Source organism: Carlito syrichta, unplaced genomic scaffold (genome assembly GCF_000164805.1).
Source record: "Carlito syrichta isolate Samal-C Ts95f unplaced genomic scaffold, Tarsius_syrichta-2.0.1 Scaffold311727, whole genome shotgun sequence".
Lineage (NCBI taxonomy): Eukaryota > Metazoa > Chordata > Mammalia > Primates > Tarsiidae > Carlito > Carlito syrichta.
This window is the reverse complement of record NW_007255823.1, coordinates 8,549-20,921: the sequence shown is the minus strand read 5'-3', so window position 1 is coordinate 20,921 and position 12,373 is coordinate 8,549. Positions and strand designations below refer to the sequence as shown.

The 12,373-nt window shown below is 54.0% G+C and overlaps 1 protein-coding gene across 1 annotated transcript in view; it reads right to left on the bottom strand.

Annotated features, from left to right (window-relative positions):
- LOC103271526 (nuclear pore membrane glycoprotein 210-like) overlaps positions 1-12,373 on the bottom strand; it is a gene marked incomplete at its 5' end in the record, with an annotated part of 35,165 nt that overhangs the window by 21,377 nt on the left and 1,415 nt on the right. The window contains 3 exons of the mRNA XM_021718034.1: positions 256-434; positions 7,522-7,609; positions 10,960-11,035. Coding sequence (XP_021573709.1) covers positions 256-434; positions 7,522-7,609; positions 10,960-11,035 — 343 coding nt within the window. The remainder of the gene's footprint in view (positions 1-255; positions 435-7,521; positions 7,610-10,959; positions 11,036-12,373) is intronic.

The window sequence follows — 12,373 nt, the reverse complement described above, 5'->3', positions numbered from 1 at the left end:
GAGACTCCAACCCAAAAAAAAAAAAAAAAGAGTTACTGGATAAAAAGTAACAATTGAGAAACTCAAAAAGCCAGCCTCCACAACAGGAAAAACAAAGTACTGGCTCTGGGGCCCAGGACAGGTGTTGCTTGCTGAGGGCCCATCCCCTGCTAGGCATCTTCCCACCCAACAGGAGAAAGCCCTGCCCTGGGCTCCAGCCCTTGGTCTTTAAAGGGTGTTTCCTGTCTCCCACCCCCATCAGGGAAAAGCCCTTACTGATGTCCTCTGCGAAGATGATGCTGGTCAGGCGGGTGGGCTGGGTCAGGCGGGCCTGCACCACGGCCTTCTGGGAGCACTGGTGCTCATCCTGGCCCAGCGGCTCGATGCTGGCCACCTCCGGTCGGGTGGATGACCTGCGGCAAGAAGACAATGAGCATTTACTCTCTGGAGCTACACTGCGAGGACAGCAGGGCCCAGACGCCAGAGCTGTAGCTCCTGGCTGGGCACTGCCTGGGACTCGAACACAGAATTGAGGTGGACGGTCGTGCACCAGCTTCAAACCCAGAGGACACGAGAGGTCCCACCGAGGTCCTTCTAGGTAAGACCACCACAGCCTGAGAGCATGGGCCTCTGCACAGGGTCCCCTACTGAGGAAATCCAGTGAGAGGCCCCACACCAGAAAACAACCTCCAGGCTCAACAGACGGCTGACACCCAATCAGACGACTGCCACCCAAGACCATTCTAAGAACCCGATGACCGCCGCCCATGACCATTCTGCAGACCAGACAGCAGCCACCCAAGACCACTCTATGGAACAGACAGCTGCCATCCGTAACCATTCTATGGACCAGATGGCTGCCATCCAAAACCATCCTACAAACATCTCCAGAGGAAAACAGCAAAGGTCCAGCGAGGCAACCCAGGTGTCTCGGCTGACCTCTAGCCTAGCCCTGGCACACAGCAGGCTCCAGACACCAGCTTCCACCCCCAGACAGATTCTACAAACCCCAGAGATCCCTAGCTGTAACAATAAGGACAAGCACAAAGCCCTAGTATGCGCAGAGCTGACTTCACAGTCAAGGCTGGAGAAAAGGGGATAAACGCATCCACCAATGAATCAGGACGTCTATGAGCGACTTCCCCTGGGAAGGACAGCAGGAGGAAGCAACAGTGTGATGGGGAGCTATCGGTGTCAGTGCCTGGACTTCTCACCTACGACCAGCGATGGACAACAATCCACCTTTGGGAAACGGTGTGGTGTATCCCATTCAATGGCCCCGCGTCTGGGTTGCAGATCCCATCCCCCTCTCTGAGTCTCAGTCTCCTCAAGAATAAAATGGGGCCAACCCACTCTTTTCTTGCTCCCTCGCAGCAGTGGATCAATCTCGGGACAAGTCCCAGGCAATGAGGCAGGAGCTCGCCAATTCTCCCCCGTGTCTCCCAGCCCCTTCCCTGGGATGACACTGAATGCCTCGGAGCCTTCAGAGCCTGGCTTCAAACACACCTTTTTCCCATGCATACCACATTGCAAGGCTACGTTAAGGACCAACACAAGCCAGGTGTGGTGGCTCAAGCCTATAATCCCAGCACTCTGGGAGGCGAAGGTGATAGGGGGTTCAAGGCCAGCCTGGGCAACTTGGTGAGACCTCTTCTCTACATAAATCAAAAAATTAGTCAGGGGTGGTGGTGTGCGCCCACGGTTCCAGCTACCTGGAAGGCTGAGGCACAAGGACCACCTAAGCCCAGCAGGCTGAGGCCGCAGTGGCCGAGAGCATGCCGCTGCACTCTAGCCTGAGTGACAGAGTAAGACTCTGGCTCCGAAAACAAACACGGGCACAGCTCTAAGCCAGTGCTATACAGGAGATGTACACAAGCCACATTTTCATTTCTAGTTGCCATATAAAAAAGTAACAGGCAAAATGAATTTCTAACAGACGCCCTTTAAGGTGGTTTTGCACAGTGAAACCGAGCAAAAAGCATAGAGTTCCTCTACGCCCCTGGCCCAGGCCTGCACAGCCCCTCAGTACCGACCCCCCACCAGGGTGGGCCACGATTTAACAGCGGAGCCTACATGGACGTCACGGTCACCGAAGCCCGCAGCTCCCAGAGGGCCCACACTCGGCACTCCTACCTGATGCATCTGGACGGAGACACACCATCACGCACTCACTCCAGGATCACCCAGGAGACTGCGGCTGCCCCCAAAATCCTCTGTGCTCCACCTACTTGTCTCTGCATCTTGATCCTAGTTAAAAAGCCGTACTTTAAAGAGTAACCGGCTATTTTAACAGGACATGTTATTTACCCAAATATCACGATCCTGACATGTGGCGCTGGTCACCTTTCAGGCACTCAGGCTGCTACGATAAAACATCATAAACGGGGCCTTATAAACAACAAAGGTGTCCTGCTTACAGTTCTAGAGGCCGGACGTCCAAGCTCAGTGGGCATACTGAGTGGCTGCTGAGGACTCTGCTTTCTGGCTCACAGGCGGCCACCTTCCCACGATCTTCACAGGGCAGAGGGGGCGAGGGAGCTCTGGGGCTCTCGTGCAAGGGCACCAACTCCATTTAGGGGGCTCCACCCTCATGACCTCCTCCCCTTGCCAAGGCTCCACCTGCCAGGACATGAATCTGGGGGTACACAGCCGACAGCGGTTCCCGTGGTGAGTGGCTCCAGTGTCGGCCCAGCTCCGAGGCCTCGCCTCCTGGTGACAGGGCCACACACAGAGTACTCTTCATGCAGAGCTTGGGGATTCCCTGTGACCTCTTCCAGACCCAGGCTGGCTCTGCTTTGGAGGTGGCTGGTGCTGAGTCCTCTCCTGACCTCAAGAAAGCCCCTCCTCCTCTTAGCACCCAGGGCGGACAACAGATCCCAAAGTGTGGAGGTAGACAGAGCAGCTTCATCTGGCTGCAGCTGCCCGGGAAGGCTGGCCTCTGGCCACCGAGGGAGGTTCCCTCCCCTCCCTCAGCCCCCAGGGCCGGGGCTTGAACCCCCGTGTCCCACTCAGCCAGCTGGCTACGCTCTGGCAGGAGGAGGGAGGCTCTCCTGCTGGGGTAGCTGGGAGGACTCACGAGGGCTTCCCCACAGACAGACTGTGCCATGCCCCCACCTGTGTCAGGGCCCTTCTCCCTGGCCTCAGGCTCCTCCCAGCACCAAGAGAGTGGGTGAGGCAGTTCGAGCTGGCTTTCCGTTGGCGGCACAAGTGTTCCTGTCAGTTATCTGACCTCCCTCTTGGCGGTCTAGCTTTGGGTGAGCCTTGAAAGGACACAAAGGAACCAGAATCCAGCACATGGGGTCCTCATCGATAAGGAGGAGCCCCCACCCACGCTGCCTTCCTCACAGGGTCTGTGTGACACAAGATAAAAAGCACATTAGAAAGTGCCCGACAGGCCGGGCTCGGTGGCTCAGCCTGTAATCCCACGCCTTGGGAGGCCAAGGTGAGTGGATTGCCTGAGCCCGCAGGTTCGAGACCCACCTGGGCAACTTGGCAAGGCCTCATCTCTACAATAAATAAAAAAAATCAGCCAGGCATGGTAGCGCACGCCTGCAGTTCCAGCTGCTTGGAAGGCTGAGGCGGAAGGATCGCCGGAGCCCAGCGGGTACAGGCTGTGGTGGCTGGGAGTGGCCACTGCACTCCAGTCTGGGCAAAGGAGTGAGACTCTAACTCAAAAAAAAATAAAATAAAATAAAAAATAAATAAAAATAAATTGCTGGGTAAGATGGTACACAGCTGTAGACCAAGTTACTTGGAGGCTGAAGTGGAAGGATTGCCTGAGCCCAGTAGGTCGAAGCTTCAGTAGCTGTGATCATGCCACTGTACTCCAACCTGGGTCAGAGTGAGACTCCAACTTAAAAACAAACAAACAAACAAAAACCACTGGAAACAAACATGTACATTGTTACATGATGGCTAATTTTAGTGGCAGGAATATGGGTATTCATTACGTTATTCTTTTTCTCCCCTATCACTCTAACTTCTAAATAAGAAGATCCTCACCCTAGTATTAAATGGAACTTAGAAAACTCCTGCTATGCCGTCATCTTTTTTTTTTTTTTTTTTTGAGTTGGAGTCTCACTCTGTCACCCAGACTGGAGTGCAGTGGCCGCTCCCAGCCACCGCAGCCTCAACCAGCTGGGCTCCGGCGATCCTTCTGCCTCAGCCTTCCAAGCAGCTGGAACTACAGGCACACGCTACCATGCCTGGCTAATTTTTTGATTTATTGTAGAGATGAGATCTCGCCAAGTTGCCCAGGCGGGTCTCGAACCCGCGGGCTCAGGCAATCCACCCACCTCAGCCTCCCAAGGCGCAGGATTACAGACTGAGCCTCCGAGCCCAGCTGCCTTCATCTTACAGATAGGTAAACTGAGATTCAGAAGGACAAGGGGTTGATTTAAGGCCAGGCCAGGCCACAGGTGTTCCTAGCCCAAAGGCAGCTTTCTGCTACCTGAGTCACCCCTAGACATACAGAAGTGCCCGAACACCTATGGGTTGTCTTTATATGTCACAGCTTCCTAGGATGGGCCCTAGAAAAAAACCTACAGGCCGGGCTCGGTGGCACAGCCTGTAATCCCACACTTTGGGAGGCCGAGGTGAGTGGATTGCCTGAGCCCGCGGGTTCGAGACCAGCCTGGGCAATTTGGCAAGACCTCATCTCTACAATAAGTCAAAAAGGCCGGGCTCGGTGGCTCAGCCTGTAATCCCGCGCCTTGGGAGGCTGAGGTGAGTGGACTGAATGAGTCCGTGGGTTCGAGACCCTCCTGGGCACGTTGGCAAGACCTCATCTCTACAATAAATCCAAAATTAGCCGGGCGTGGTAGTGCGCGCCTGTAGTTCCAGCTGCTCGGAAGGCTGAGGCGGAAGGATCGCCGGAGTCCAGCAGGGCGAGGCTGCAGTGGCCGGAAGCGGCCACTGCACTCCAGTCTGGGCAACAGAGTGAGATTCCAACTCAAAAAAAATAAAAAATAAATCAAAAAAATTAGCCGAGCATGGTAGTGCACGCCTATAGTTCCAGCTACTTGGAAGGCTGAGGTGGAAGGCTCGCCAGAGCCCAGCAGGTCGAGGCTGCCTGCACTCCAGTTGGGCAACAGAGTGAGACTTCAACTAAAAAAAAAAAAAATCTACAGATGGCCAGGTGTGGTGGCTCACCCCTGCAGTCCCAGTCCTTTGGAGGCAGGAGGATCACTTGAGCCCAAGAGCTGGAGGTTGCAGGGAGCTATGATCACACCACTGCACTCCAGGGTAGGTGACAGAGCAAGACCCTGCCTCTAAAGAGAAAAGAAAGACAAAAGCCTACATACAGAAGGCCCTGGGGACTCAGGATGGCTCTTTCCTGGCCTAGGAATGGAAGAGCTGGCCACCCGTGTGCTAGTCGGGAATGTGTCTCCTTCCAGGGTCTGGGAGAGCAGAAACACAGAGGGAGGGTGGGTATATCTTCACAGACACAGCGGCTAATCGACGCAAGCCAGGCAGAGAGACGGGGAGTGCAGGAAGAGATAAGAGGTCAGAACAGGAACAGCACCTTTCTCTAGAGTGCTGACATACCCAGGGACTATTTCTTTTTACTTTTTTATTTTTCTGAGTCGAATCTCACTCTGCTGCCTGGGCTGGAGTGCAGTGGCACAAATGCAATTATCATGGCTCACTGCGGCCTTGACCTCCTGGACTCGGGCGATCTTTCCACACCTTAGCATGCTGAGTAGCTGGGACTACAGGTGCCCCACCACACTTGGCTCATCTTTTAATTTTTCGTAGAGACAAGGTCCCACTATGGCGCCCACGCTGGTCTCAAACTCCTGGGCTCAAGCAATCCGCCCACCTCAGCCTCCCAAAATGCTGGGATTACAGGCATAAGCCACCGTGCCCAACTCTCAGGGACCATTTTTTCTTTTTAAATTAAAAATGATGTCATCCCGCACCTTTGGGAGGCTGAGGTGAGTGGAATGCCTGAGCCTGCGGGTTCGAGACCCGCCTGGGCAACTTGATGAGACCTCATCTCTACAATAAATCAAAAATCAGCCGGGCATGGTAGCGCACGCCTGTAGTTCCAGCTACTCGGAAGGCTGAGGCGGAAGGATCGCCGGAGCCCAGCAGGTCGAGTCTGCGGTGGCCGGGAGTGTGTCACTGCACTCCAGTCTGGGCGACAGAGTGAGACTCCAACTCAAAAAATAAAATAAAATAAATAACAAAACTGAACCATCGGCTCTCCTGAGATTTCAGCTGACTTCAGATCTTGGGACTTGGCAGACTCGAAACCATGTAGGCCAATTCCTTACACTAAATGTCTCATACTGTCAACAGCCATAACACCCTGAACATGTCCAATCTCGTCCAAATGTCTCATATACACACATTCACCCATTTACATACATATACATATATACAATAAATACACACACAGGTATGTGCCTCTATCATGGGTGCCAAAAAATGTATACACATTTTAAGAGAAGTTCGCCACCTGGGCTCGGCGGCACAGCCTGTCATCTTGGCACTTTGAGAAGCTGAGGTGAGTGGGTTGCCTGAGCCCACGGGTTTGAGACCAGCCCAGGTCTCAAACCCGTGGGCTACACGTTGGGCTAAACTTGGTACACGTTGGTCTCTACAACAAATTTTAAAAATTAGCTGGGCGTGGTAGTGCATGCCTGTAGTTCCTGGTACTTTGAAGGCTGAGGTGGAAGGATCACTGGAGCCCAGCAGGTCGAGGCTGGGGTGGCCGTGAGGTGAGCATGCCACCGCACTCCAGCCTGGGAAACAGAGATGCCAACTCAAAAAAAAAAAAAAAAACAGATGTTCACTATAATCAGAGGTATCTGGACATGGATGGTAACCACCCTGAGCATCTCTTGCAATTACAGAAGGCAAACATGACGTGTATTCATCTTTTGTTATCGGTATATCTTGAGTATTATAATTTTGTTTTTCATTTCTTAAAATGTGTATTCATCTTTTGGCACCCTCTGCATATGAGAGAGATGTACAGGCGCCATATATTCTATTGAATACATATGTGACTAGATATGGGACATATACGTCCTATCGGCTCTGTTTCTTCAGAAAACCCTGGCTAATCAGGGAGTGTGCAAGAAATGAAGAAGGCGATGGTGTGGTTACTCAAGCCTGTCATCCCAGCACTACGGGAGGCCAAAGCAAAAAGACTGCCTGAGCCCAGGGGTTTGAGAACAGCCCGGGCAACTCGGCGAGACCTCAGCTTCACGGTAAGTTAAAAAATTAGCCAGGCGTGGCAGCACATGGCTGTAGCTCCAGCTACTTCGAAGGCTGAGGCAGAAGGATCACCTGAGCCCTGCAGGTCGACACTGGGGTGGCCACGAGCGTGTCACTGAGCTCCAGGCTGGGCTCGGAGTCAGACTCCAACTCAAAAAAAAAAATAAAAGAAATGAGGAAGGAAACTGAGGAAAGTACTGACCATACGTTAAGCCCAGAACAAAATACGTATTTCTATCAACTCAGTGGTCCCCAACCTTTTTGGCATCAGGGACCCTGTGGTGTCCCCAACCAAGGGCAGTGCTGGCCTCTGACCTCCCCCAGTCACGCATCAGCAAGGACAGGGATTCCTCCAGGGTCATCAGAGCTGCCTGGGATACAGCACGCTCCAAGGCCAAGTTCCCTAGTGGAGGGGCCGGTGCCCAACCTGGCCCAGAAAGGGCTCTCGCTTGCCTGTCTGGGAATCCTTCCACCCGTGGCTAAGAGGTGCCCCAGACCACATAGGAGAGGGTGCACCCGGTGCAGGCCCAGGCCTAGCAAACACAGCAGGCAGCTCCAAGGTGCCCAGGGGAGACCTTCAGGGGCACAAAAGGAGAGGTCTGGGCACAGTGCAATACAATGGGTGCTAGCCGGGCTCGGTGGCTCAGCCTGTAATCCTGCGCCTTGGGAGGCAGAGGTGAGTGGACTGCCTGAGCCCGCAGGTTCGAGACCTGCCTGGGCAACTTGGCGAGACCTAATCTCTATGATAAAGCAAAAATCAGCCGGGTGAGGTATCGCGCGCCTGTAATTCCGGCTACTCGGAAGGATCGCCGGAGCCCAGCAGGTCGAGGCTGCGGTGGCCGGGAGCGGCCACTGCACTCCACTCTGGGCGACAGAGTGAGACTCCAACTCAAAAAAAAAAAAAAAAAAAAAATATATATATATATATATAGTGGGTGCTGTGGAGACTCTGCCTAGATGCTGTGTGCCAGGCAGGGCTGCAGGCACACCCTCCCCACCTCAGGCGACGGGGTGCTGCAACTCTTAATTTACCAGAGGCCAGGGAGGTTGCTCAACATCCCTCCCCCGCCCCCAGGAGAACCATCAGTTGCCGGGTAGTGGGTACAAAGCTCAGCTCTAGGCCGGGCTTGGTGACTCAGCCTGTCATCCCAGCACTTTGGGAGGCCGAGGCGAGTGGACTGCCTGAGCCTGCAGGTTCGAGACCCGCCTGGGCAACTTGGCGAGACCTCGTCTCTACAATAAATCAAAAATGGGCCGGGTGTGGTAGCGCACGCTGGCAGTTCCGGCTACTTGGAAGGCTGAGGTGGAAGGATTGCCAGAGCCCAGCAGGTGGAAGCGGCGGTAGCCGGGAGCGTGCCACTGCACTCCAGACTGGGCGACAGAGTGAGACTCCAACTCTTAAAAAAAAAAAAAACAGCTCAGCTCTTGGCCTCCCCTTGCCTAAAGGCAGGACAGCCTCCCTGCCCCACTCCCATCCCAACGGGGCATCTTCTTAATAACCCACAAGCACCAAGATCCTGTCTCAGACTCTGGAAAAACAACCTAAGCCACTCACTGTCTCCAAGGCACCGTAAAGCTCAGAACACCCCAGAAATACAAGCGCAGGGAGAGGAATAAACGGATGGCACAACGTCCATTCGGCCGAAGGGGCCTCAATCACTGAGGCAACACAGAACAACACTCAGGCTTTAATGCGAATTGTGGATGGCGGAGGAGGAGGGTGGCAGAGCCCAGACAGCCAGGCGTGAGGAGCTGTGGGGGAACAGAAGTGACCGAGGAACCTAAAGCACTGTGACCACATTGCAGTCCAAGGATGCAGATGATTTTCTTTCCTCTATTTCCCAGTTTTCTGGATTATGTCATTCTGTATAAAAATGGATACCTTTAAAAGGAGCTCATGAAATATATTCTATGAAGCATTCTTTTTTTTTTTTTTATTTATTGTAGACACGAGGTTTCGCCAAGTTGCCCAAGCTGGTCTCGAACCCGCAAGCTCAGGCAATCCACTCTCCTCGGCCTCCCAAAGTGCTGGGATGACAGGCTGAGCCACCGAACCCGGCCTGCAGCGTTTTCCTTTTTTCTTTTTTTGAGTTGGAGTCTCACTCAGTCACCCAGACTGGAGTGCAGTGGCCGCTCCCGGCCACCACAGGCTCGACCAGCAGGGCTCCGGCGATCCTTCTGCCTCAGCCTTCCAAGCAGCTGGAACTACAGGCGCACGCTACCACACCCGGCTCATTTTTGACTTATTGTGGAGATGAGGTCTCGCCAAGTTGCCCAGGCAGGTCTCGAACCCATGGGCTCAGGCAATCCACTCACCTCGGCCTCCCAAAGCGCAGGATTACAGGCTGAGCCACCGAGTCTGGTTATGAAGCACTTTCAATAACCCAAACTATCTCAAAGGAATCAGAAACTTGTCAAACCACTCCCGGCAATACCAGTTGGGAGATTCAGCTAGAATCTGGCAAACTAGCGCGAGGTTACAAGTCCCAGTCTCACTGCAAGTCTCACAGTGAGACAGCCCGCAGCCCTGGCCCCACCTCAGTCCCTCTGTGACTTTGCAATCACTTCCCTCTGAGGCTCAAACTGTCCCATCTGAAATGCGGGTGCGGGTGGTTTAGACTAGATGACATCTACAGTTCCCCTGGCCCTAAAACTGTCCCACTTTGATGCTATAAAATACAGAAACGGAAACGGTGAACTTGAAGCCCTGGCTCAGGCACGCAGTCATTTCAGTAAACCCAGAGCTTGGCAGCAGACTCAAAAGCCGAGCGAACGTTTTTGCGGCGGGGCCCAGCAGTGTTAGCTTTCTTGATTTTTCATCTCAGAAGCTTGACAATGAACTCCTTTGGTGAAGAGGCTGTCTTCCTCCCAGGTTTGGATAACTGTGGGTGGATATACAGCCTGTCTACAAGCCAGCTCTTAAAACCTCCAGAGATTATTCAAAATTAAAGCAAAAGATGGCTACGCTAGGAACAGCACTATTAAAAATCAAGAAAAAGTCGGGCTCGGTGGCTCAGCCTGTCATCCCGCGCCTTGGGAGGCTGAGGTGAGTGGATGGCCTGAGCCCGCGGGTTCGAGACCCGCCTGGGAAACTTGGCGAGACCTCATCTCTACAATAAATCAAAAAATCAGCCGGGTGGTAGCGCATGCCTGTAATTCCAGCTACTCGGAAGGCTGAGGCGGAAGGATCGCCGGAGCCCAACAGGTTGAGGCACTCCAGTCTGGGCGACAGAGTGAGACACCAACTCAAAAAGAAAGAAAGAAAGAAAGAAAGAAAGAAAGAAAACACCATCAGTGCTTGAGCAATGGCGTCTTTTCCTGCGAACTTCAGGGGAAATCACAAACCACCAAACACCTCTGAGAAGACACCTAAGTTAAGTAGTGACACATCTGCAATAACAACTTTGGATCAGACACTGAACAAGTTATAAAGTACTTAGTGCTTCTTGGATGCATCGGAGATTAAGAAGTTTTTTCCCTTGCTCCTACCAATTAAAATCCTCAGGGTCCTTCAGCTCCTCTCAGAAAAGAAAATGCAATTGGGGGAAAAAAGAAAAGTGTTGTTATTCTAGAAAAATAAAAGCACAACTCCAGCATCTCAGAAGAAGTAGCACACAAATACATCCAAAGGGACTTGAAGTCAGCTGTTTCTAACAACCGGCTTCCTCTTTCTTTCCATCTCTCAAGAGAACAGACAACACCAACAGAGAATGAGCCGCATCCTGTCCAAGTGTTGGCAGCTGAGCTTCTCACACAAGGCGAGGCCTTCAGCGGAGACACGGAACCTGAAGCCCAGGTTCACCTTTGACAGCAGGCCAGAAATAAGAGCCTGCAGGAACGTAAACACAAAGCTCCAAAAGCACCAGGTTGGCGCAGGTGTCCTTACTTCAGCTGGCCGGCCCTCACACGATAAGGAGGGATATCTCTAAAAGGAGCTCATGAAATATATTCTACGGTCAGCCTCGGTGGCCCAGTCTGTATTGGGAGGCCGAGGCAAGTCGATTGCCTGAGCCGGCGGGTTCGACACCAGCCCGGGCAACTTGGTGAGACCTCGTCTCTACAATAAATCAAAAATTAGCCAGATGTGGTTGTGCCCACCTGTAACTGCGGCTACTTGGGAGGCTGAAGAGGAAGGATAGCTGGAGGACAGCAGGTCGAGGCTGCGGTGGCCAGGAGCATGCTACTGCACTCCAGTCTAGTGACAGAGTGAGACTCCAACTCAAAAAAAAAAAAAAAAAGAAAGAAATATACTCTATGAAACACTTTCAATAACCCGGGCAGTGAAGGCACAGTCGGAGCTGTGGCGTCACACCCACATGACATGCACACAGCCCCATGCTCACGCCGGGCCGCGCACACGTGCCCTCTGGCTCCCTAATGTGGCCACAGTTGCTAAGCCTCAACCTCGACCCAGCCTTGAGGGACTATCATCAGCCTGTCATGCCAGCGCTTTGGGACGCCGAGGCGAGTGGATGGCCTGAGCACCCCGGGTTCGAGACCCACCGGGGGAACTGGGAGAGACCCGTCTCTACAATAAAACTAAAAAAAAAAAAAAATAGCCGGGCGTGGTAGCCTGCGCCTGTAGTTCCGGCTACTTGGAAGGCTGAGGCGGAAGGATGGGCAAAGCCCAGCAGGCAGAGGCTGCGGTGGCCGGGAGCGTGCCGCTGCACTCCAGCCTGGAAGACACAGTGAGACTAACTCAAAAAAAAAAGAGGAACAAAAGGAGCAGCAAAAGCTTAGCGGGAGGGTGGGAGAGGCGGGAGGCGCCTTCTTCCAGCCCGCAAACTGGCGCGGGGGGGGCGGCCCAGCCACCCCCTCCCCCAGGCCCGTCTGGCCGGGCGGAAGCCCCTCCGCCCCGTGTGAACGAACGGCTGGCCGCATCGCGCTGCCCGGGCCGGTCCCGGCCAGGCGCCCAGGTCACCGCAGTCCCGCAGGCCACACGCCCCACCCCGCCCACCAAGCCACCTCGGCGAATCCCCGAGCTCTCCGGGAACCCGGGAGGGAAGGGGAGAAACTCGGCCGAGTCCGGGGCTCAAAGGCGAGCCTGCCTGTGAGCAGCCTGCGGGAGCCACCGGCCCGCCGGGCCTGCCACTTCCCGGCCGAAAGCGGCCATCGGGGTTTCTTCCCGAAGCCGCCGGTCGAGGGCGGCCGCCCCCCGCGACTCCAG